Source organism: Drosophila elegans, unplaced genomic scaffold, assembly GCF_018152505.1.
Source record: "Drosophila elegans isolate 14027-0461.03 unplaced genomic scaffold, ASM1815250v1 contig_520, whole genome shotgun sequence".
NCBI lineage: Eukaryota > Metazoa > Arthropoda > Insecta > Diptera > Drosophilidae > Drosophila > Drosophila elegans.
The window spans coordinates 4224185-4248496 of NW_024545903.1; the positions used below are offsets into that span (position 1 = coordinate 4224185).

General features: G+C 41.3%; 4 protein-coding genes across 7 annotated transcripts; 1 reads left to right on the plus strand and 3 right to left on the minus strand.

Annotated features, from left to right (window-relative positions):
* Window positions 1-210: 210 nt before the first annotated feature.
* Window positions 211-4587, minus strand: LOC108145552 (endoplasmic reticulum metallopeptidase 1-like). Of its 2 annotated transcripts, none has more exons than XM_017271052.2 (11): window positions 4479-4587; window positions 2909-3603; window positions 2763-2847; window positions 2583-2703; window positions 2363-2517; window positions 1926-2309; window positions 1560-1855; window positions 1432-1501; window positions 1215-1361; window positions 672-1157; window positions 211-612 (listed from the first exon to the last, which is right to left on the minus strand). In XM_017271052.2, the coding sequence occupies exons 1-11, from the start codon at window positions 4575-4577 to the stop codon at window positions 451-453; spliced, it is 2700 nt and encodes an 899-aa protein (XP_017126541.2). In that variant the 5' UTR covers window positions 4578-4587; the 3' UTR covers window positions 211-450. The 2 variants fall into 2 exon arrangements, with proteins under 2 accessions (XP_017126541.2, XP_041565864.1); XM_041709930.1 differs by lacking the exon at window positions 4479-4587 and adding an exon at window positions 3666-3759.
* Window positions 4588-4911: 324 nt separating this feature from the next.
* LOC108145542 (endoplasmic reticulum metallopeptidase 1) lies at window positions 4912-11524 on the minus strand. 2 transcript variants are annotated; one of them, XM_041709924.1, is made up of 10 exons: window positions 11256-11524; window positions 10875-11174; window positions 8831-9498; window positions 8151-8508; window positions 7531-8095; window positions 7286-7470; window positions 5897-6040; window positions 5729-5828; window positions 5277-5671; window positions 4912-5209 (listed from the first exon to the last, which is right to left on the minus strand). In XM_041709924.1, the coding sequence occupies exons 2-10, from the start codon at window positions 10878-10880 to the stop codon at window positions 5042-5044; spliced, it is 2589 nt and encodes an 862-aa protein (XP_041565858.1). In that variant the 5' UTR covers window positions 10881-11174; window positions 11256-11524; the 3' UTR covers window positions 4912-5041. The 2 variants fall into 2 exon arrangements, with proteins under 2 accessions (XP_041565858.1, XP_041565859.1); XM_041709925.1 differs by lacking the exons at window positions 10875-11174; window positions 11256-11524 and adding an exon at window positions 10023-10072.
* A 1768-nt stretch (window positions 11525-13292) lies between these two features.
* LOC108145523 (endoplasmic reticulum metallopeptidase 1) lies at window positions 13293-20125 on the plus strand. 2 transcript variants are annotated; one of them, XM_041709875.1, is made up of 11 exons: window positions 13293-13408; window positions 16453-17129; window positions 17515-17599; window positions 17665-17785; window positions 17841-17995; window positions 18055-18438; window positions 18497-18677; window positions 18736-19061; window positions 19133-19344; window positions 19407-19689; window positions 19748-20125. In XM_041709875.1, the coding sequence occupies exons 2-11, from the start codon at window positions 16459-16461 to the stop codon at window positions 19913-19915; spliced, it is 2586 nt and encodes an 861-aa protein (XP_041565809.1). In that variant the 5' UTR covers window positions 13293-13408; window positions 16453-16458; the 3' UTR covers window positions 19916-20125. The 2 variants fall into 2 exon arrangements, with proteins under 2 accessions (XP_041565809.1, XP_017126497.1); XM_017271008.2 differs by lacking the exon at window positions 13293-13408 and adding an exon at window positions 13576-13785.
* Window positions 20123-24040, minus strand: LOC108145522 (endoplasmic reticulum metallopeptidase 1). The gene is made up of 7 exons (XM_017271007.1): window positions 23891-24040; window positions 22549-23234; window positions 21408-22339; window positions 21159-21343; window positions 20955-21098; window positions 20687-20889; window positions 20123-20616 (listed from the first exon to the last, which is right to left on the minus strand). The coding sequence occupies exons 2-7, from the start codon at window positions 23232-23234 to the stop codon at window positions 20163-20165; spliced, it is 2604 nt and encodes an 867-aa protein (XP_017126496.1). The 5' UTR covers window positions 23891-24040; the 3' UTR covers window positions 20123-20162.
* Between the last annotated feature and the right edge of the window lie 272 nt (window positions 24041-24312).

Consider the following 24312-nt stretch of genomic DNA (forward strand, 5'->3'; position numbering starts at 1 on the left):
CCTCTGCGACTGAACGACTGAACTCGTGCAATGAGTGCGCGAGCATAAAAATGAGAATAAGAATGAGAGAGTAAAAAACCCGAACGCACACGAAGTGCATGGACCTGCTGCTGTGAGAGCGGTGGACCTTCCGCGGTCCGTTTTTTTGTGTCCAAATGCGTCGTATGAAATGACCAGTCTATATGTTGTATGGTTAGTGGTTATACATACATACCCTGCGAGAATGGAAGGTTGCAGTTTCAAAATCATATTTTAATTTGTGAACAAGTCCTTTCCGATAATAGAATAAATCATGACTTACACAAAGTGACAGTCATAATAATAGCCCCAATTAAAGTTATGTATATCCTAATTGTTTTATAGTTTATCAATACAATTGTTGCTTTATTTCGTGCTTTCGGATAACGATCATGTTTATTAGATCTCGAAGAGCCAACGAGCTCTGTTTGCTTAGTAAATGAACCGTTGATAGGAGGTGGGCCATTCCACTAAGGCGGCAAACGATGGGAGCAGGCTGGCAAACTTTTGGCTGGACGCATCGCCTTTGTCGCCAATAAAATGAGCTGATAATCCAATCTGGCACATGGGTACATTAAAATCACCATCTTGTTTCTAGGGGAAAAAAGTTTAAAATAAGCTCTTAACATTGTGTAGATCTACGTTTTACTTACCCATAAGTCAATGAAAAAGGTCAATGCTGCTTTATTCTTGCCATATGAGAAATATATATGATAAGTAGTCTGCTGTCCGATGTAAGCCAAATCAAATGACCAGTTTACTATGCTCACGTCCTCATGTGGTTTGATAAAAACGCTGCTGTGATCCGTGGTTTGGGTCCTAAATTCCAATCGAACTGTGTTGTTTCCCAGCTCCGTTTTTCCCAAAAGCTCCAGTTCCGGTACATATGGAGGATTGATGAGCTCTTCGCGCGGCAGCCACATTATCTGCTTTTGATTCTTGACCCAACGGTGATCGTAAAGAGGCATGCCGCACATCATGATCTTGTCACAATCAGCAGCGATGCTAACTAAGCCCGTCAGATTGGCTTTGGACATCTTCAAGGGAGCCGGTCCTCGACGATCCTGGAAATTAAACAGGTAGCCGGAGTCATCCTTGACAACTGTGCCATCGTATTCGTAGAAAGTTCGCCGCACGTGCTGTAATAGGTAAGCAATGTAAGCTAAGGTCTTCTATATCAAATAAAAAATACCAACCAAGTAAGGTACGCGCTCTACGTTGGTCTTTGGTCTATAGGGAAAACCAATTTGAGTGGAGGTAGCCGTGTAAATGGTTAAAGCACTCACGACCAAAAGGCTGAACATGATCAGGCTGGGTCTTCGGAACATATTAACTAGGGGAATCTAGACAAATAAATTATATATATAATCATATTAGATAAATATGGTTTAATTGAAGTTATCATTCTCTTACCAAGAATCCCATTGCCAAAATGGTTCCCAAACCGTTCAAAGCAGATATAATCAAATCTGGGTTGGTTGATCTTGAATAAGAAAGACATAAGTAAAACGTAGTATCAAGCCAAAGCTGTGTCATCTCACCTGCCGAAACGTCCCATCATGGAAGTCAGGGTCACCACGAAAGTGTAAATCAGGTAGCTATTGTACAGGAACGGAATGATCTGGAAAATCTTTAGCACACCAGTCCAGGAAAAGCCGCGATCGTGCAGAGTGGTCAGTAGATTAATGACCAAGGGAACTACGTAGAATATAAGAGTCCAAGTGACCACATAAGCAGATCGCAGTCCAAAAAGAGTCAATCCAATGCCCAGGATAGCTAATACAACGGCGTGACCATGGAGAACCAGTTGCAGTCGTTGGGCAAATGGCACCTTATCCTGCACAGAGGATACGAAGAGTATATAACTCAGTATAAAGTGCTCACATCTGTTTACCCCTTAAACTTACGCTCCGCTGTAACTTCAAGTAGATGTAGGAAGGCAGGACCAATCCCAGCAGACTTGGGCATATGTACAGACCGATCATAAGGGCCGGAGTGCTGAAGTAGGTCAGCGAGAGTCCGAACTTGTCAAATGCGTAGGCTATGGCTATGGGCAGTACCAGACCCAGCACAAAAGCTATGACTTGGAATACTAGGATCAGAATGAACCAGCAGAGTACGTAACCGGTGGACACACAGGAAATGCTCGCAGTACGCCAAATGGATACAAAGATCAGGATAAGTGCTGCTCCGGCAACGGAATAGTTCAGAATAATACCAGTGCTCTCCGTATAGTTGATGAAGTACAATCCCAGGAAATCGAAGAAAACTGCGTGCCCCGTTGCGTAAGCCTAAGAAAGGTTAGGGTTTCATTCAATATCTCCCGAAGGCCAAGGCATCTTACCGCTGTGTTATCCAACTCAGTGGCATTCGAAAGAGCTCGCACTAAACTTAGCAAATTTTCTCCAGTGTTCTGTATGGACTCTCGGGGAATATTGGCGAATCGGTCGTATTTGGTGTGGTAGGTGTAACCATTGATGAACTGGGCAATATCCAGACCTACAAGAATGCGGTAAATTACTTTATGAGCACGCACAACTATTTTTATGGTATTTTTATCCTACCAATTAGTTTTCCATATTTTACAAAGATACTGAAGTCCGTGTCGGACGGCAAGATACCAGTTTGAAAGATTTCCTCAGCCATGGTGGTAGCCATTGGGTGCTTGGCATAGTTCTTATAGTACTGTAAGAAGTTTCGATTTTGAGTTAAAAGAATCAAAAATTAAAACAAATTTAATATACTTTCATTAGCCAGGAATGATTTGGTCCACTTTGGAATAGAATTTCCTTACCTCCACCGCCAGCGGAATCCAAGTTGATTAATCCCCTGAAGATGTATTATTAGTATGTATGTAAAGGTATTATCATCATGATATTTTAACACTAACTTGCAGTTCTTAGCCCACTTGTGCTGGGTGATGAAACCATGCGAAGCCTGTAGGGGATTCTCCTCAGCGCCGTTCAGCAGAAAGACGATTGGATGCCGGAACGTTTGCCTGGTCGTGGACATGACGCGCAGGACCTCAAGGATGGCGACTATCATTTGACCGGCATCGCCGGCAGATCGACTGGTTGGCTTAGAGTCAAAGTGACTGTTGACTAGGAGGTAGGATTCACTCGTGGTGTTCTTGGGACTCAGCTTAATGACGATATTCTGCACTCCCTGATACTTGTTTATCATGGTCCAATGAATGTAGGATCCCGAGACCTCTTGCAGATCGACCTCAATGTCGAAGAACTCGTCCAGGACATTCTCCTGTATCTTGGCCACTAATCCCAAGAGGTAATCGACGGTCTTGTTCTCATTGCCATCGCTGCCAACTACTTTGGTTCCGATTTCGTCAAATTCGTACAGATTGTTGTGGGCGCGTTCGGCGATGAAGACGCCCTTGGACGCATCCTCGATGGTTAAGCCTTTCGGAAGGCGATAGAACAGAGGCATCACGACCGCAAAGAAAAGTAGTACCCAGAACAGAAGGAAACCGCTGGCCAAGTACCAGGGTCCCCGGAGGTTTTGCTCAGGATTTCTGACCTTTTTGGAGCATGCCGATCCGACTCCACCTTCAACTGCTTCATCTGAAATCTGTAAAAAAGGGCAAAGTCAGTCAGACTTCAAATGGAATCCTGATTCTTAAATGCCATTACCAGTTTGTCCTTGTCTCCCATTTTGCCAATCTATTTAGGCAGCTTCAAAACCAGACTGATTTGCCTTAACAAAAATCATGTTCTTTTATACCTTCTAAAATCATTGGATACCAGTTAAAAGCGATAAAAACTTTAATGGATTTATATGAGCAATATTGTTGTCTCAGCTAATTAAGATAAATATTGAGCTGTTTAATTCGATAAAGTGTCATCAAACCGAGGGTGGCTTATACAAAAATGGTATTAAATTTTACAAAATTAAACATTAATACGAGTGCATACATTAATGAAGTAAAAAACAAAAACTTATATTCGTTTTAGGCCTTCTTTTTAAGGGTTTTTTTTAAATAACTTTTTAAGCTACCCTCGAAAATGAGCAATAGTTTTATGTTTTAATTTTATTGTGCTAAAAATTTAAAGTGTCTATCCTTAACAGGTGCTGCCCCTTTTCTACGAATTTATTAGGACTTGTTTCTACGCCCTCTTTATTTATCAGCTAGACTATTGGGATATATGTACATATGTATACAACTCATAAAAATTATCAAGAAAATAAACGGTTATTGACTTTATGGGTCTAGACAAACTAGACCCACCACAACCCAATCACTGTTATAGGGGAGTACAAGTGCAAGATTGTTTCCAAGTGTAAAAATAAGTTCAATTAACAAATTTTTTTTACGGTTTTTTAATATTCCCACGCCTTTTTTAATTGCTTAATTGGTCTGGAGATGTTTTACATATAACATAAAGATGGTATTCCATTTAACTTCGATAAGTAAACACACACACACAATATTAAATCCTCCTCACCTTGTTTTGGCAAGAATCAAATCGGGAGCGTATAACCTGCCACATCTCCGCTGTGGGTAAACAATTCAACTGAGACGCGATTCCGCTTAGGCGCATCATCTTAATCAGTTTGATTCGAATGGAAATCCGTATTCTCTATAAATATTTTGGCGTTCCTACAGTCTATGTGTATATATTTATAGACTCTCAACATAGCTTTTAATCTCAAAAACCGCAGAGAACTGCGCTCGGCGAATTCTAATCTTGCTATGAACAAAAGTGTGTAATTCTCTACCGAATCGAACACTATTAATGGATAGTCACAGAGGAATTTCTCTACGCACCTTTTTGTTTACATTTTCCATGTTTTGTTTGCACAAAGCAAACCAATGTTGCGTTGATATATTTATTGAATTACTTCATGCATGGTAGGTATGTTTAATAAATAACAAAGTCAAGGCTTTTGATTGTAATTATAGTATTCGTATTGTAGTTTAATAAAATATGTAATTTCTCATTCAGATTCTATACAGTTAATCGTAAACGCTTAATGACTACAATTAGTTAATCATTTGCGGCTTGGCCTAAAAGTACCAGGTCTCGTAAGTGCCCACCCAGCCCTGAATGTAGGCGTATGACGGAAATCGAGTGATGTAACTGCTGAGTTTTTCGATGGCAGTGATGTCTTGGGTCACCCAGTGACCACCGATTCCAATCTCCAGGGTGGGTGTGTCAAACATTGAGGTCGTCTTCTGCAAATAGTAAATAGTTCGGTTGTCAGCCATATAATAACAGGTAATTAGCATGTTTTTGCACCACCTCAACATCAATGGTGAACTCCAGAGGACTGTCGTCCAGTCCGTAGGAGAAGTACACCATATACGGCGGTTCCGCCTGCTCTCGTATGAGTGTGTCGTTGAAGGACCACTTTAGTATCCTGGCATCGTTTTTCACATTGATGAATATTCCCATGTGAGAGGGCCCTGCCAGGGTGAAATTAAAACGCCTTTGCGTGGGAATTTCCAGTTCGCTGCTGTCCTGCAGAACCAGCAGTGGGTATTCGGTGGGGATCTCTGGCTGCTCCGATGTCTTGATCCACAGGCTATATTGCCGGGCTTTGTTCCAACGGTGGTTATAAAGCGGCATGCCGCAAAACATTTCCTCGTCGCAAAAGTCACTTACTTTGTGCGCTTCTCCAAGAGCATCGATCTCATCTAAACAAATAAAACAAATTGGAGTAACATCTTTTTCCTATTCATTCAAAAGCTTACCTCGAGCAATCTTAAAGCGTCTGTCCTGGGGATAAATATACAAGCCAGACTCATCGATACGAGTACTTCCATCGGCATTGTGCAAACGACGGTGCGCATGCTAATATGTTATTCATTTTAAAAAATATATAAATATTATTTAATCAAATAGCAAATAGCAAAACTTACAATCAAAGAATAACGTTGTGGAGCGGTCTTTTCCTTATATGGAAATCCTGCATTTGTGACAGCAATAATGATGAACAGAATGGTGATTCCCAGGAAGCACAGGACTATCGTTCTCGTTTTGCGGAAGAACATGATGAGTGGGGCCTGCAGGTATTTATTTATTTTTTGTTATTAAACATAATACTTTTATGGAATTCGAACTTACTGTAGAACTTATCAAAATAGTTAATATATATATATGAATTTTTTATTAAATCAAACATTTAATTGAAAACATTACTTTTGAAAGTAAAGTATGTTTTAAATATTTATTTTTTCGTTTCATCAATTTATTATTTAAAGTCTCTGCAAAACTGATCACGTTTTCCGACGAGGAGGCCAAATAAATCTCTTAGCTGCTCGAGGTTAAGGTAATTTAATAAAAAAAAAAAAAAAATTTTTTTAAATTTTCAGCTTAAACATTTAAAACTAGAATTTTTATACCTTTGCAGAGGGTATTATAATTTCAGTCAGAAGTTTGCAACGCAGTGAAGGAGACATCTCCGACCCTATAAAGTATATATATTCTTGATCAGCATCACTAGGCGAGTCGATCTAGCCATGTCCGTCTGTCCGTCTGTCCGTCCGTCTGTCCGTCCGTCTGTCCGTCCGTCTGTCCGTCTGTCCGTCCGTTTATATGCAAACTAGTATCTCAGTTTTAAAGCTATCTGCATGAAACTTTCCCAAAAGTTGTCTTTCTATTGCAGGTAGTATATAAGTCGGAACGAGCCGGATCGGACGACTATAGCATATAGCTCCCATAGGAACAATCGGAAAAATAAAGGAAAAAAATTATAACTTTGCTGTTTTTTAATTTTTTGTTTAGTTCTTCGACATTTAGTAATGGTTAAATATTTCCGATTTACGGTTTAAATTTCATCAAAGTCGGACGACTATATCATATAGCTCCCATAGGAACAATCGGAGAAATAAATGAAAAAAAATTATAACTTTTCTGTTTTTTAATTTTTTGTTTAGTTCTTCGACATATGGCAATGTTTAATTATTTCAGAATTATGGTTTAAATTTTATCAAAATCGGACGTCTATATCATATAGCTCCCATAGAACTAATAAAAATATATAAAATAACTATCTAATAATTGAGCTGCAAATCATCATAGCTTCACTGTTTTTCAGTATATACTGAAGTAAATCATAATTTAAATGTTTTCAAAAGTATTTAATTCATGCAATAGCTGCAAGGGTATATGAACTTCGGCTTGCCGAAGTTTGCTTTCTTTCTTGTTTTATTTATTATAGCCTAATAAATTGTGTAGCAAAAATATTAATCGATGTAGTTAAAAAAATCTAGTGAAAAGAGCTTGAAGATTAGAATATGTTTACTTACAATAAAGCCGGCGAACATAAGGGAAAACAGCCAGATGAGAACTGCAATAACCATATCCGGATTTGTGGAGGATCCCGAACGTCCTTGCATCGGTATCAGCGTAGCCAGAGCCACTATGCACAGATATGTAAAGTAGACGAAGGGCAGGATTTGGCAGACGGTGACGGCGATGGCAAACAAATAGGCTGTAAGGTAGAACAATATATAAGCCTGTACCTCCACATTTGAATAACCAATTTCCTTACCCTTGCGGTGCCACTTTGTTACCAGGTTGACAATCAGCGCTACAATGTCGAACAGCACGCAGAGCATGATCAGATAGGCCGACCGAATACTCAGCCCAGTCAAGGTGAGCATTATCACAATCAGGCAGATGCAGTGCGAGTGCATGAAGAGCTGGATGCGAAAGCCCAGCCCCAAGGGATCCCTTTTCGTCTTCTCCAGATACAGAGCCGGCAGAATACTCATCCCGAAGATAATGGGTGCCTGGTACAGGCCAAAGATGGTCCAGGAAGAGGAGAACCAGGACAACGAACGATCCACACCATCCATGAAAAGAGCGACCAGCAGGGCAAGACCCAGGGCCAAAACGAGCGAGATGAACTGGATGGCAATGGTGATGGAAAAGCGTATGAGGACACCCTTCCAACTGCAGCCCGATCGAACGGACATAAAGTAGAGGGATATGCCGATTCCCAGAAGTGCCAATAATGTGACCACCACATTTATTATAATGCTCGTTGTCTCCGTGTAGAAGATCATGAACCAGCCCAGGAAGTCATAGAATATATTGTGCCCCTCGGAGTGAGCCTGAAATTGGTCTATGATTAAAACTCGTTAGTAATTATCTCCCATTAAGACTTACAGCCGTATCATCCATTTCCGGAGCATTGGCCAGGGACCGGGCCAGTGATAATACATTATCACCGGTATGCTGGAAAGAGGCCCTGGGAAATGCGTTAATCCTATCATATTTGGTGTGATAAACATAGCCATTGAAGATGTAAGCCATGTCCAGACCGGGAACTCCTCCGTAATCGCGGAAAATTCGGAAATCCGTGTCGGAGGGAATATAGCCAGCTTGGAAAAGTTCCTCGGCCAGTGTATTGGCAAAGGGATGCGGCACATTTCTATAATAGTTCATCAGCCAAGGATGATTCGGTCCCGACTGGAAAAGGATCTCCCGACCACCGCTGCCAGCGGAATCCAGGTTGATAAGAGCTCTGAAGAGGTAAAAAATACAATAAGTCATTACGGCACAATAACTATAAGTAACTAGTATATTGGTTCTGCCTAAAAGTATACAATAGAAAATATAAACATAATAGCTCAATAATATTCAAAAATTATTAATAGGTTTCAAACTTTAAAAATTGTTTATGTCTCATGAACACTTTCAAGATCTACATCTTTACAACACCTTTTTTTGAAATCGAAGATTCAGACATGATAATAAATATATAAAGAAATTTCTTAAAAATATATATAATAAATATAATTTCGGGAAACTTGTTTAAATATTTGTAAAACAAAGATCACACTCACTTGCAGTTCTTGGCCCACTTGTGTTGGGTGATGAAGGCGTGCGATGCCTGCAGGGGATTTTCCTCAGCTCCGTTGAACAGGAAAACAATGGGATGGGCCAGTGGCTCGTCGGACTTGGCTATCACACGCATGACCTCCAGCATGGTCACGACCATGGACCCATCGTCACCGGCTCCTGGACTTCCGGGCACCGAGTCATAGTGACTGTTGATCAGCAGGTAGTTCTCGTTGGTGGAATTCTTTTCGGACAGCTTCACCACAACGTTCTGGATGCCCTGGTACATGTTCACCATTTCCCAGTGCATGTAGGCCCCGCTGGCCTGCTGAACATCCACATCGAGATCTAGGCGGTCGCTCATCTCGGCCTCAACCTTCGCGACCTCGGCGCGCAGGAACTCCACGGTGGACTCCTCGTTTGCCATGCTGCCCACCACCCGGGGTCCGATCCGGGTCAGCTCAATCAGTGTATCCTCGGCCCGCTGGGCGATAAAGGAGCCAGGATGACTGGCCTCATCGCTGCGGGTCAGGGGCTGGGGCATGTGGTTCATCTGGGTGTTGACCAGCGAGAGGAAGAGCACCAGCCAGAAGCCAAAAAACGCAGGAGCATAGTACCACTGCAGTTTTTTGGGCACCTCGAAGTCCACATCAATGTGATATTTGGAGTTGAACTGATGAAAGTAAGAGAAGATTGGTCAAAGTTTCGCTTTGGTTAAAATTATCTTATTAAAACTTCTAACGATTAAATATTGAAACCACCTTTAAAGCTCTTTCGATTGGAAATTGGGTTTTAGGACTTAAAAATTTATAAAATATAAATAAAATTATAAAGTTTGAATAGCTTTTTTATCCGCTCGGTATTTAATTGAAAATCTTACGCGTTCATGATATAATATATATTATATGTTTAAGCCAATATAAAATCTGAACCTTAAGAAGGTAATACATTTTTTTAGTTTCTGATTATTAGTTATCCTTCTGTTTGTAAACTTTGTAGATATTAAGGGAAATGATAATGCTGTGCTTGTATTTAGTCAAAGCCAAAGAAAAAGAGGATTCAATAAACTTGACAGCTTTTCTAGTTCCTAGTGCAACTGCTTTCAAGAACTTCTCCGGATTCTATATAAATAATAATTATGGTTTAGTTATATGACCAATCAATATCCTATTTCGGTCTGGCAACTGCATGTCAAACCTAATAAAGAAAATCCTGGCTGAAAGGAATTAACTTTGAGTGTGGAGCAGTCCGTGAACTTCAGAATGTCTATAGGAACTGAAAAGGCATCGATATGGAGGCTCATAATTCCCGGGAATATTGGCTCGAAAATTAACTTTTATTGCAATCCATCTTAATCGATAAGAGTGTTCGCAGGCACGGTTTCTTTATTCTCCTTTTGATTTTCTGATTAAACAATGCTCGGCATTGAAATCGTGCTTTCGTCGCGTGTTCACTTTTCGATTCACGGGCGTGTGGTCAACGAGAGATTGTCGAGGATCATAAAACCGCTGAAGTTGCTCCCATAAAACGATAACGCCTTAATAAATAAGTATCAGCACCTTTTATCGCTCGAAAATGCTAACAAATTCGCAATTTCTGCTGTATTTCGGTGTTTTTGAAGTATGTAATTCTGGGAAGGTTTCTTAACCGTTTTCCTATCTAAATGACTTTTTAATTTTAATCATGTAATTTTTGCTGATTTTTCATGACTACACATTGTACATTGACCAGAAATTCTACACGTATCCTGGCAACTAATAATGTTTCTTGCACACTTTTTATTTCCAATCTCTATAATTATATTTAAATTTCTTGATTGGTGGTGATTAAATTCACATTCTTTTAATTGCTTTGATTAGATTGCTCAAATATAGATTTCAAGGAGTTGCACTTCTTATGATTTATGATGTTCTTAATTTATGAGGTGGCTTTTTAATTAGCAAGATTTTTGAAAAGGTATGTATTTATTTTTTCTGTTAACTGGTGAATTTCTTTAACTCTTCCTTTTATTCATTTAATTTCACAATTGGCATCACTTTAAATACGTACACTCATGTTGTGTTAGATTTTTATACACTGGTATCCCGTTTTGTCCTTTTGAATCCTTCCGAACACCTGATAAATTTGCACCTTAAGGACTTTTTTAAACACTACTTCGGTAAATTTTATAGTTAAGTTCGCCCGCAACCGGGGACCTGAACCTTCGAGTTCCAATTGAGGTGCAAATCGCTCTGGCACCCTAAAGATATATGAAGCCCGGCGACATTGAAGGTCTGGAGAACTCGCCAACTCGGGGAATTATCGGTAGTTTCTCTGATATCGGAGCAGCTGTACGATAAACACTTCGGGCTAAAATGGGCGGGGATTTTATTAGATTTCTTGTTTTGTTCGCGTTCGATGCGCTACATGGGGGCAACAGCAATTGCTAACCGAATTATATCTTTATGGCGGACAAAGTGTCCAGTATCGTAAAGGGTACAGCAACAATTTCCTCGATATAGAGGGCAGTTCTTAAGATACTCGGCACGGCGGCACTGGCGAATTAGAAGTTTCGTGCCATATAATCTGCTGCCGTCACTTCGATGATGCCCATAAAATATTTGACAGTGGAATGCTATGGTGCCGTATGGTGCCGTATGGTTCTCCTCGTAATCCCGAGATGTGGCCCTTAGGTAGCGTTGCCTCCGACTGACTGACTGGGTTCGGGTTCCAGCTCCCGGGCACACCCAGTGCCAATCCACTTGTTTCGCCTTTTTACAGAGTTTACTAATTAATTTGTGCACTGCTGTTGTACGATTGTCGCCGATTTCATTCCATTTTCGTTTATGTGTCATTCCACCTTTGTCTGCTGAATTTTCTATCTCATTTTTACCCGTAGAGGCAAGTCCTCTGCTGGGTTTTGGGTTCCGCTGATTTCGCTTGATTAACAGATTGTTTACGTATTTGAATTGCTTTCGCATGTATTTCAGATACACCTGTCTATTCGTAATTGTCGTTGTAGGTTGTTCCGCCCGAATGGATTCGATAGCTGGGAAACTGGCTGGCGGCTATCAAATTATGTCAACCGTTTTCTCGCTCGACTGCACGAAACATAGAGCTACCTATCTGCCAGTTTTAGATGCGTCTAATCACCTAGGAATTCTGCGGAGAAACTTTGTTGATTTCGCTTAGACATCACTTTCAAGTTGGTAATTAAGTAACTAATCACTGTCTTTTTGAACGATATACCAAAATATGGTTAGTTCTTACGGCAAATGATTCTTTAATATGTTGGGCGAAAGTCTACTGTCATTAAGTTTCTAAATGTACAATGGAGAGAAACAAGGGAAAAGTAATTTTCTGAATTTAAAAAATTAATAAATAAATAAATATTGCAGGCGATTAGCAGGCTAAAGCATCATAAATATTCTCTGATATACATATTTGTGTATTAACCACCCATTCTGCAGTCAATACAAACAAAATTACACGTGTTAGTTTATACCTGGGGCAATTAACAACTTGTAATTACCTAATAAAGCGCTGTCTTTTGTCCAAAGTATACAAGCTAATAGAATTTCCACTGGTTGTTATGCCCCTTATCAATCAAAAAATAACTTTTATGGTTTTTTATTTGCAATTCCCAACGGCTTAGATTACATTACAGCAAACCTAAGTAACAGGAAAAAAAGAATTCAAACAGTTATGCATTAACATTACTAATTTCCTAAAAGCTATCTGCTTCTTAAGAATATCTTTTTTAGAATATATATTTCTATAACCGAATTTCAAACACTTTATATCATTCAGAAATTGAACTTCTTTATTGAAGTGTATTTTGCCAATTCTTGTTTGTGGAAAATTAAAAACAAATTAATTGCTTATAATATCATCTCCATCGAAATGGACAAATAAAAATACCTAATTAACGCTGGTTGTCTGCATATATAGAATATCTTTTCCATGACATTCATTGCTCATCTTATCTGTAAAAAATACTTTAGATGTAGCTTTTGTGTAATTTCCAATTGTTTAGATTGCATTGTTGCGATTCTTAGCCATGCAATAAATATAAACAAATTTGAACTCGTCTCAAGTGTCTTTTGTCTGGCCAGTCCTTATCTCCTGAGCACTGTCACTTTTCGCTACTCAAATTGTATTGAAGGAATCGGTGAAATCACAGTGAGCACCCACTAATACCCAGTAATCGCCTGCACTTAATCTCGATTACTGGCAATTACGGTTGTAATCGCAATGCCAATACGGATGAAACAGGCGATTCTCTTCTTCCGTCCTGCTGCCCCCAATATTCCGTTGTACCTGTCAAATTATGTGATTACCTGGCGAACTAGGTATTGATATCTCGATACTTGTGATAAGCCTCCGGCTCTTGAGCTCCTGAGCACTGAAATCCGCAAACAAATCCCCCAACTCACGTATAAAATTGCCAGTGCCAGTGTCTCGCATTTTAGTTGGCCTCCGTCTGTCAGGCGGTTACATTACGGTAGTGTGAATATCAGGAGAAAATCAGGAGAATCCAATTCCCTTTTCGATTCCAGCTGTTTTGGATTATTTTGACCACTCATCCAGGCAACACCATACACGTGAGTGAGAATGGGAGTGACAAGTGGGGCTGAGAAGGAAAAAGAGAGCGCTGCCATTTGGTGACCCCGATCTCCTGCCGAAGAGAGAGAGAGAGAGGGCGAAAGAGAGCGAGAGGACCGGAGAGTTGTGTCGCCAAGCGCAACAGCGCAGCAGCCGCAGACGATCGCCGACCGTCGAAGAGGACAGTCTCTCTCCGCCTCCGCTACCAACCAGCTGATCCTCAGCAGGCAAACAGTTTCGCCCACTAGTTTCAGTTTATTTTCGGTCAGATATGTGCTAATAATCGCGCGAGTGCCAACCAATTGTGCCGGCCATTCCGCAGTGCAAGTGATCGTCTTCCCAAAACGAAGGGGAAGATTCTTTCGGCAGGCCGAAGGTAACACAAACAGTTGCCAGGCTTCTTCTTTCCTCTTTCCCCCCTCCCTCTGCAGGGGCTTTCTTCTTTCAACAAACAACCGCAAGTGCAGCCGCAACTTCCTTTCTTCAGCAGGTTATTGACTCAAGCCCTTGCAGCGTGTCGCGTTCTATGTGTGCTTATGTTTGAATGCCGTCAGCATATGCATCTGCAGTTGTATCCCCGTATCTGTATCTGTATCTGTGCTGGTGATTGTTTTCGTCCCAACTTCTTTTCCCCGATGCGTCTGCCTGAGTTTAGTCCAAACAAATGCGGTTCTTGTCGCGAGCTGATGTTGTTTTTATACCCCGTAATCGGGGTATAATAATTTGAGGTTTGATTTAGACGTGTTCTATTTTATGTTGTTACTGCATAATAACGATTTCGGAATTGGCATTTCAATGTAAGTCTTTTAGCAAACCTACTAAAATGAAAATGGATATAAAAAGTAAAACTCGTCTAAACAATTTACCATGAAAGCAAACACTCCCATTAAGCTCCAGTAAATGAATAGCTATTTATTGCTAATAATAATATTGTTAATTATTGTTAATAAAAGTTTGGTTTCTTCTTCACTATCTTCAAAATTTGGATAAAAAGTATAAGTAAATTGTAGAATTTGTTTTGTTAATAATTATACTCCCATTAAACAGATTCAATATATTATGATCTATAATGATTACCAACAGGTATCTTATAGTCAGAAGCGCTGTTATTTGTTTTTTTTTTTTGCTTTCCCGTTGTTGTCACAGTTGATTGCCGACGCCTCTGTGAACCCAAGTTTTGTTTTGGATTTTCCTTCTTTTCCCAATACCCTCATTCAAATTGTCTCTAAATAGTTTTTTCTTAGCTCCCCCCATGTTTTCTTATTTTTATTTTTGATATTAAGTAGGCGTGGTTCCCGCACAGAGTGTTCCCTCTGTTTGTTTGTTTTTTGTGGGAAGTGATTAGTTCAATCGATAAGCGCTTGAGTTGGGTGAAAAACGAGGAGATTTCTTTTGCACATCTCATTTGTTTTTGTCCGCCTCACTTTTAATCGCTGAGAAGTTGCCTTCACGCTCAACTTTTTGCCGCCGGCGCGGGTCACCTAGAAGTCAGTGGAAAATGGGTCGATGTTGCACTGTAATCCAAATGGTATTTTGCATTCAGTCGCGGAAAACGGAAAATAAATAAAAACATTTCGCTTAATTGCCTCAGTAGCCAGTACTTTTGGTGTCCCCACCCGCTGCTCATATAGGTTTTTAGGACACACTTGCCGTCAGATCTCATTTTAGTGACCGTTCATCTTAAAAACTACAAGAACAAGTTTTAAGTGGTCATTATGAAACGAAGATCATGCACTTAAAATCCTTTATGGGATGCTATGTAAAATGAAATTCTGAAGTAACTAAATCACATTGAATACAAAAATATTATTCATGTGATAATTTATCGATCTTTTCAAAGCAGTTCTTTTATTTTTGACGCATTAAAACAAATTGTATTTCTTTATCTAAACATTATCCACATAAAAATAAAATAAATAAAAATTGGATCATGAAGTAAAGCTTTTGGAAGGTAATTGCCTAATTACACAAATGAATAAAATGGTTTCAATTAATTAAAGAATTCGTAATATTTGACTTATCAACATGACGCAACAATAGTGTATTTTCCTTTCGCTACAAGCAAACAAACAAAATTTGTTATTAAATATTTCCCACACAAAAACTCAGCCGCATCACATGTGTGAACATTAAACGATAATATATATTAGCCCAGTTGGCTATAAATAAGAATGAAATACCGCTTTAAAAATTACAAAATGTCTCGTTCAATGCTGATTTCCTCCGAATGCCGATGTTTTATTTGCTCAATTTGTTGGATCCCCAAATATCGAATATAAATATGGACTCATTGTTTATTTTTTAAAGCTGCATTATTTCAATGTCGTTGGCTAATTTGCGTTTTTCGATACTTTTCATTTAAACGGGCGATTTTTATTTGTGTTTAGCACCGAATGGTCAACAGATGTTTTCCGGTCAGCAGTTTGGTTTCCATTTTATGTAGACTTTAAAAAAGTTGTTTTTTTTTTTACAAAATGGGGAGAAGTTTTCTCAGCTATTCTAATGGCAGCATTTTCATTCTATTCTTTTTCACAAACTTTCGAGTACTCAAGATTTCGTAGCCTACTTAATTTCCTGCCCACTTGAGGATCCGATAAGTATTATCTATTCGATGCTTTGAATAATCACTGCTTGGATTCGATAAAGTGGAGTATTCAGCAAACAAGAACCTCATTCATGTTTCTAGGTTTGTATTCATGGTTATCAATATATTTTCTGATTGATTTCAATGAAACATTGAATGGGTGTTATCCGTTTGCAGTGACAACTTTAAGTTTCTCGCACTCGCTTATCACGCCCGCTAATTATTTAATCGATGCTCGACGCTCGAGTAGTTGCATTAGCTTATCCCTTTCCACATCGGTCAAAAAAAGGGGGTGATTAGCTGCGATGACAAGCCATACATGCGACCATATCCGCAGAGCTTTATCAGTCGAGTGCGTCACAATCGGAATTCGACAATTGAACTTAATTAGTGGGGTGCACTGACACTCTTTTCACTTTTTTTCATGACCAATAAAGCGATTTTGTTGATCCTTTTCAGAGCACAATGAAATCAAAGTACGAGAACATGAAGATCATCTACAATCGTAGCAAGATCGGCTGGTATTGGGCTCCCCTGTTTGTGTCCTGTTGGTTCCTGCTCTTCTACCTGGTGGTGATTCCCAGTTTCCATCGCATGCCAAAGCTGAAAACCCTCGAGGATGAGCGCCAGCAGCCGGGTCAATTTATCGGGGAACGGGCAGAGAACACCCTACTGAGGCTCTCGAAGATCGGACCCAAGGTCGTGGGCAGTGCGGCCAATGAACAGGTGGCCGTTCAGTTCTTGCTCAGCGAAATCAGAGACATCATAGACGATGCGCGACTGGATCTCTACGACATCGAAAAGGATGTCCAGGTCGCCTCCGGAAACTATCTGCTCTGGTCCATGGTCAATGTGTATCAGAGCATCCAGAATGTGGTGGTAAAGCTGTCGCCCAGGAATGCCACCAGTGAGGCCGCTCTCTTGATCAATACCCACTTTGATTCAGTGCCGGGAAGCTCGGGAGCCGGAGATGCCGGCATGATGTGTGTGGTCATGCTGGAGGTGCTGCGGGTAATCACCAAGTTCGAGACCCCGCTCACCTACTCGGTGGTGTTCCTTTTCAACGGAGCCGAGGAGAATCCACTGCAGGGCAGCCACGCGTTCATCACCCAGCATCCTTGGGCCCAGAACGTCAAGTAAGTGAAGCTCTAGTATTTTGGACAGCTTCTGTCAAAATACTAGTAGCTTTGTAGCCTATGAAAAAGGCAAATGAAAACAAATTTTCGTGAAGGAAATATTATAAACTAAATGGAAAAAGTATAAAAACAAGCATTCAACATAAGTATAATAGTTTAAAATAATTATAAAGTATAACTTTGGTAAATAAACCTAATGATAAATTAAAGTAATATAATTTCTAAACCTTAAAAGTATGTTTTTGAGCGCTTAACATTGTCAGAATATGTTAAACCCAAATTAAATTACAAACTTTCACTAAAAAGTTACTTAAAAAATGTAAATTTAAAGACGGTCAGTTATATTTTGGACTCTGTTAAAGATTTAAGCCTTACTCTTTTCCAGAGCGGTTATGAACTTGGATTCGGCGGGAAGTGGTGGACGGGAAATTCTGTTTCAATCCGGACCCGATCATCCTTGGCTGATGAAGGTATGTCTCACATTAATGCTTAGACTATTTTTGGATTGTTATATATTTTCTTCATATCTTTTAAGTACTACGGCAAAAACATAGTTCATCCATTTGCCTCCACTATCGGAGAGGAATTGTTTCAGAATGGCTTTGTGCCCTCAGAGACGGACTATCGCGTGTTCCGCGACTACGGCCATATACCCGGTAATATAAAGTGAAGTACGAAAATCCTAATCGCTAATACATTTATTCTGGTCAGGTCTCGATATGGCGCAGACTTTGAATGGCTATGTGTACCACACCAAATATGATCGCTTTAATCTCATCCCGCGGCGCACTTATCAATTGACTGGCGAAAATATCTTGGCTCTGGTCAAGGCCCTGGCGAATGCTGAAGAGCTGGAGAATCCATCGGTGGGTTCGTCGAACTTTGTCCAAAGTATATATTTTAAATTCAAATTTTATCCATTTAGAAATACGCCGAGGGTCATATGATATTCTTTGACATGATGGGCTGGTTCTTTGTGTATTATCCGGAGAGCACGGGTGTCATCATCAATATATCCGTGTGTGTCCTGGTGTGCATTACGATTGTGGCATACATCTGGATGATGTCCAGCAGCACGGGAATGTTCCGCCGACGGATCTGGGCAAAGTTTGGCATTCTGACGGCTCTCCAGGTGGCAGGAGTAGCCTTGGGCATTGGCCTGGTCATGTCGATAGCCCTGTTCCTGGACGCAGTGAATCTTCCAATGTCCTGGTTTTCCCAGAACTGGATGCTCTTCGGTCTGTACTTCTGTCCCATGATATTTGGCATGGGCATAGTGCCGGCTATTTACTTTAGTCGCACCAAAGAGGTAAGTCACGATGGTCTTAAGTAAATATTTAAGTTAATTTTATTCTTTTGTTCTATAGCATGGTTTGCCTTTGGGCTATGGCATTCAGCTGTTGATGCATTCGCATTGCCTGATCTTGACCGTTGTCACCGCCATAATGGTCAGCTATAGTATTCGCTCGGCCTTTATCATAATGCTCTGCATAGGTTTCTATACACTATCCGTGCTGATCAACATGATCACTAAGGCCCATAAAACTAGTGAGCATATTATGCAATTTAAATTATAATTTAATTCGATATACATTTTATTTGATAGATTTCCTTTGGCTCATACCGCACTGCACTTGCCAAGTGTTGCCCTTCATGTTCTATACCTACTGCTGCTATGCCTTCTATGTGGTTTTTGTGCCGATGCAGGGACGCGAGTGTAATACCAATCCAGAGATTCTAATGGGTTTCTTTACGGCACTGATGGTCCTGCTATTTGCACCCTTTCTGGTGCCCTTGTTCTGCCTGTTCCGCAAGTCGAAAACGATTATCTCAATGTTTGGCGTTTGTACGGTGGTATTCATTATATTTGCTGCCACACCGATTGCCTTTCCTTACGTCGAGAAAACGGCTGCTCAACGATTCTTCGCTGTGGTAAGTTTATTTCTTAGGGATTTTATATATTGTATATGTTATATATTTTGAATAAAAATTTATTTTTACAGCACACAGCCCGGACCTTCCATAACGGCGATGCAGCGAGCACAGTTAGCCACACGGATTCGGGATACTTTGTCCTTCCGGTCGATCGTCGTCCACACACTGTGGACGATATTCTGTTCGAGAACACCAACTTCACAAAGGCAGAACGTATGGACTGTGATTCGGAGCTCATGTGCGGCTATCCCATATACAGTTCGCGCTGGCTGAATGCAGTGTAAGTTGGCAACAAATCCGATTAAACTATTTTTACTCAAATAACTTTTAATTTATTTACAGTGACAACAGCTATTTTGTACCCGGGCCCGAACCCAATAAGGCTTATATTCCTACGCTGACCATTTTGGATAAAACGAGTAGTTCGGCAACGAATATTAAATTTGATCTGGAGATCTCAGGACCAGATCACACGAGCATATTCATTCTGCCCTTAAACGACACCAAACTAGTGGATTGGTCGTTCACCAAAGAGCCGATTAAAAACAATGTAAAGCCTCCTTATTATGTGTACTGGTCATACGCATTGGATCCCAAGCCCCTGCAGTTTTCACTGGAATTCGAGGTAGTTACTCCATTAATTTGTTTTACCTTGAGTTCTCTTGTTAAACATCTTCTTCCAGCACGACGATCCAGATTGGTCGGGTGGCACTTTTAAAATAGCCCTCATGGGCCACCGAATACACGACGACATGTTCATAACGGAGGACTTCAGGGAGTTCTTGGCCACATTTCCACCATGGGCGCATGTTAGCTCCTGGCTTGGATCCTACAACAGTTGGCAACTTTAAGCCTGGGCCATCCCAATCCCCTTTTTTTTGCCATGACACCTAAGCTACTGTTAACTTTGGTACTACTAGTTGGTCTTACCAAAAACCCTAATCCAACGAACAAAGTGTCAATGCCCTTGGCACACCTTAACTTGTACTTGTATTTACAATTAGACCAGTGTAGTTACTACTTTGTAATTTTATTAAAATATACTATAAATTATTTATTAAGATAAACAAAGTTTGGAGTCTATATTCTCATCGCTGACTATACGATCCAGCTCTCGAGGGCCGAGAACCAGTCGGTGGTGTAGGTCCAGTCGGGGAATGTGGCAAGGAACTGCTTGTAGTCCTCGGTATAGTGCTCCGGATGGTACTGGAAGTGCTGGGTGACCACCAGCTTTAGGTAGGGTCCTTCTGTGTTGCTCTCCTCGTGCTCGAGCTCTACCCAAAAGTTGAGGGGCTCTTCGGTGAAGGAGTATATGGCGTAGATTAGGTACGGCGGTGTGTGCTGCTCCTCCAACGGAGTCTGGTCGAAGGACCAGTCGGTCACCCTGACCTTATCGAGGGGATCTATGTACAGCATGACCCGATCGCTGGCCCTCAGGTTGTACTCATAGCGCACCTTGTTGTTGCCACCCACAGATTGTTTAGAAAGCTGGGTGAGATTGATGCTCATTGGGAAAACCGGTGGCGTGCTGTATATCCAACGAGCCGAATCTCTGCGATTAGGGATAAATCATACATAAGGTTAACCAATAGGTAGGATTGGGTTCTTGATCTTCAACTCACTTCCAATCAATCCAGCGTCCACTGTACAGGGGCAGACCACAAAAGGGCTCGGCGGCACAGGTTGCTGCCGTCCAACTGGCAGGCTCTGCATTCTTGAACGTGGTGTCATCTAGCTCATGAAGACGCGTATCCACGGGCTGAATATAATAGCCAGAGTCCTGTTTGGCGACACCATCCAAGCTATGGAAGGTTCGCTGAGTGTGCTGAAAAAGAGTGATGAATTTATTAACTAACTTCATAAATATCTTTCGAAATTTCAAAAACCTACCAGCACATAGTAACGCTGGGGAGCCACTTCCTTTACAAACGGAAATCCGGCGGATGTGGCAGCCAAGATAATGAATACAATTGTCATCACACCAAATGAAGAAAATATAATCTTGGGCTTGCGGAACTTGTGCATGATGGGAATCTGTAAGTGGAGATCGTTAGGTTTTCTTGTATATGTATGAGGCTTATTTAGGTAACTTACCACAAATCCAGCGTAGTTTATTGCGGTTGCAATGACAAAAACAGACACCATTATGTCGGGACTGCTCTCGGGACCATCGCGACCCTCCATTGGCACAAAAGTCACGAGGGTGGCATAGCAGATGTAGGTGTAGAAGAAGAAGGGCAGTATCTGGCACAACAGATGGACTGTCACAAAATAGCTTTCTGTAGGAAAAAATATTAATTTAGAGTTTTCAAAATGGAGTGTAGTAAGCCAATGAAAACCTACTCTTCAGCGTAAGCTTGAGAATGATTTGTACAAGGACGGAAATCGCATAGAAGAAGATGCCAACCATGGGGAAATAGCTGGATCTTATGCCCATGCTGGTCATGATAATGCAGAGCAATGCTAGCAGGATGCACTGGGCATGCATGAAGCAGGCAATGGTCTGATCCAACTTCATGTTCGTTTTCCTCTTCGTGAATCCAATATATAGTGCAGGGAGCAGGCCAAACACGAAGAACAGGGTGCAGAAGTACAGGCCAAATGACATCCATTTGCCGGAGTACCAGGATTCGGCTAGTCCCACGCCTTGCATAAAAACGGCCACCAGGAGGGTCAGACCACATGCCACGAGAAGAGTTCCCGCTTGAACCAAGAAGATGATGCCGAACCGCATGAACACCGCCTTCGCGGCATCCGCACCATTGTCCAATGTCATGATGTAAATCGAGGTGCCAATGCAAACAAAGGCCACCACGGAAACCACCACATTTATGGCCAGGCTCACGGACGTGGTATAGGTCAGCATGAACCAGCCCAGGAAGTCGAAGAACACAGTATGTCCTTTCTCGTGGGCAGCGGTGTCATCCAATTCGGGTGCATTGGCCAGAGCCCAAACCAGGGGCAGAACGTTCTCACCCGTCGACTGGTAGGTGCCACGCTCCACATTCCGGAAATTATCGAACTCGGTGTGGTACACATATCCATTCATCACGCTGGCCATATCCAGACCAGGAACTCCTCCGTAATCGCGGAAAATGCGAAAGTCGGTGTCCGAGGGTATGAAGTTATTCTGGAACAGCTCCTCGGCCAAGGTCTGGGCGTATGGATGTGGCACACTCGCCTGGTAGTATTTAGCCAGCCACGGATGGTTGGGACCTGTCTGGAAAAGCACCTCCCGTCCTCCGGCACCAGTCGAGTCCAGGTTGACCAAAGCTCTGAATTTTATAAGAAAATTTTAACAGGTTTATTAAACATATAAGAGTTAAAATAAGATCAAGAGACTTTGGGAGAGTTAGAGTAATTTTATTGGCTTTGTCCATTGGAAATTGTTTTGAAGAATGAAATGGGTAAAGATCACACTAATTTGTTTTCCAAATTGCGTATTATTTTTCTAAGACTCCAAGGACTAGGTATCTTCACATACTTGCAGTTCTTGGCCCATTTGTGCTGTGTGATAAATCCATGGGAGCCGAGCATGCAGGCCTCCTCGGCGCCGTTGAACAGGAAGACCACGGGATGGATAAGGGGCTTTTCAGAACGCGAGATCACGCGCAGGGTTTCCAGCATGACCACTACCATGACGCCATCATCTCCTGCAGCAGGGGTTTGCACCTCCGAATCGTAGTGGGAGTTCACCAGCAGATAGTTGTCGTTGTTCGAACTCTTTTGTGATATTTTAACCACCACGTTGGAGAGGTTGGTATAGGTGATGGTCATGCCCCACAGGTGGAAGCCGCCTGAAGAGTACTGCGTGTCCACCTCAATGTCGTAGAGATCCGTGCGGGCCTCGTCCTTGATCTTCTGAATCTCGCGCAACAGGAAATTGACCGTGTGCACTTCGTTGTTGATGGAGCCGCTCATTTTGTTGCCAATCGCTGAGTACTCGGCCAACTGCCGCATCGCCCGTTCGCCGATGAACTCATCCGGATGCTGGGCCTCATCGCTTTGGTACAACATCTTCGGATAGCTATGGAAGCTGGGCAGGACCGCGGCGTAGAAGAGAGCAAACGCGGCTGCTGCGTAGATGGGGGCTCCAAACCAGGGCCACTTTTTATCCTTGGACTTGCCGCCATCCTTCTCGGCCGTAATGTCAAGGATTGAGAAAGACATCTGAAATAGAAATGGTTTTGGTAAATAAATATCTTAAGGCGAACAAATTCAATGTTAACCTTATATCTTAAAGAAGATAATAAAGAATTAAATAAACTATTTGAATAAAACTCTTTAAGGAATAGTTTGTTGCATACTTTCGTGCTTTTCAATAACTCAAATTATACAAAATTGCTGTATGGCCTTAGGCATTTTCAAAATATCAAAATTATACGACATTCACACATTGTACCTACTTACGAACCTAGGATCGTTCTTAATTTATAAATATCTCAATATCATTCGATCCAATTGCAGTCATAAAGTTGACCAACTATTTATTAGGTTCCTAGAAAACAGAACATAATCTTTGCTGGAGAGTGTAGAAAGGTCGTAAAGCAATTAGCACCCTAATTAATTAGCTTTATGGTCCAGTAATTTCAAAGGCAACAAGCACTTGGTCTAAAAATAGCATTCGATAACAAAGTTAGGTCTCATTTTATAACCGATATAAAGTTCCTTATCGCAAATGGATACTCGAAGAAAGCAAAGCAAACAAGGTTTTCTTTTGCAATTATCCCTTGATTTGAACTCTTCCGTTAAATCGCTGCCTTATCGCCAGACCTTCCTTTCACTTTTCTGACAGCCAGCCCTATATTTTAAAATCGCAGCGCTACCTCTACGAGGAAACTCTTAGATCCTTATCAGTCGAACACCGTGAGTTATGGCACCGCACCAATTTTCAGATCGCACGCGACTCGGACCTGAACCAAACGGGATGAAATACGACCGCAACCGCAACCGCACCACAGCCCAACCGTTGGGCAACTAAGACGCCTCGAGCCTGTTCCCAAGAATTAAGTAGGGCCAGCTTCGGCGCCGTGGATCGCTTATCGCCTCCATGGCAGCGATAATAATTAAATATTATGATTATAATCGTTGATTCTGGCGCATAAAACGATTACATCCTGCGATAGGCGATACCAGAAGCATTTTCTCTTTAAAAATTTTTATTGGCCAGTAGTTAATGCGATTAGGACCTCCGTTCGGCAGAGATCTTTCGGTGGGGTCCAAAATCTAAAAAAATCTACATAAGGTA

Excerpts from the sequence above, each read along its gene's own strand:
- LOC108145552 (XM_017271052.2), bottom strand. The coding sequence starts at position 4,577 with ATGATGCGCCTAAGCGGAATCGCGTCTCAGTTGAATTGTTTACCCACA. Across the intron at positions 2,310-2,362 it reads CTGAGTTGGATAACACAGCG|GCTTACGCAACGGGGCACGC; the intron begins GTAAGATGCCTT and ends AACCTTTCTTAG. Across the intron at positions 1,502-1,559 it reads ATGATGGGACGTTTCGGCAG|ATCAACCAACCCAGATTTGA; the intron begins GTGAGATGACAC and ends TTCTTATTCAAG.
- LOC108145542 (XM_041709924.1), bottom strand. Across the intron at positions 8,096-8,150 it reads CGGAAATGGATGATACGGCT|GCTCACTCCGAGGGGCACAA; the intron begins GTAAGTCTTAAT and ends GACCAATTTCAG. Across the intron at positions 6,041-7,285 it reads TTATGTTCGCCGGCTTTATT|GCCCCACTCATCATGTTCTT; the intron begins GTAAGTAAACAT and ends AAATACCTGCAG.
- LOC108145523 (XM_041709875.1), top strand. The coding sequence starts at position 16,459 with ATGAAATCAAAGTACGAGAACATGAAGATCATCTACAATCGTAGCAAG. Across the intron at positions 18,439-18,496 it reads ACTTTAGTCGCACCAAAGAG|CATGGTTTGCCTTTGGGCTA; the intron begins GTAAGTCACGAT and ends TTTGTTCTATAG. Across the intron at positions 18,678-18,735 it reads CACTAAGGCCCATAAAACTA|ATTTCCTTTGGCTCATACCG; the intron begins GTGAGCATATTA and ends TTTATTTGATAG.
- LOC108145522 (XM_017271007.1), bottom strand. The coding sequence starts at position 23,234 with ATGTCTTTCTCAATCCTTGACATTACGGCCGAGAAGGATGGCGGCAAG. Across the intron at positions 22,340-22,548 it reads AAATGGGCCAAGAACTGCAA|AGCTTTGGTCAACCTGGACT; the intron begins GTATGTGAAGAT and ends TATAAAATTCAG. Across the intron at positions 20,890-20,954 it reads CCCAGCGTTACTATGTGCTG|CACACTCAGCGAACCTTCCA; the intron begins GTAGGTTTTTGA and ends ACTCTTTTTCAG.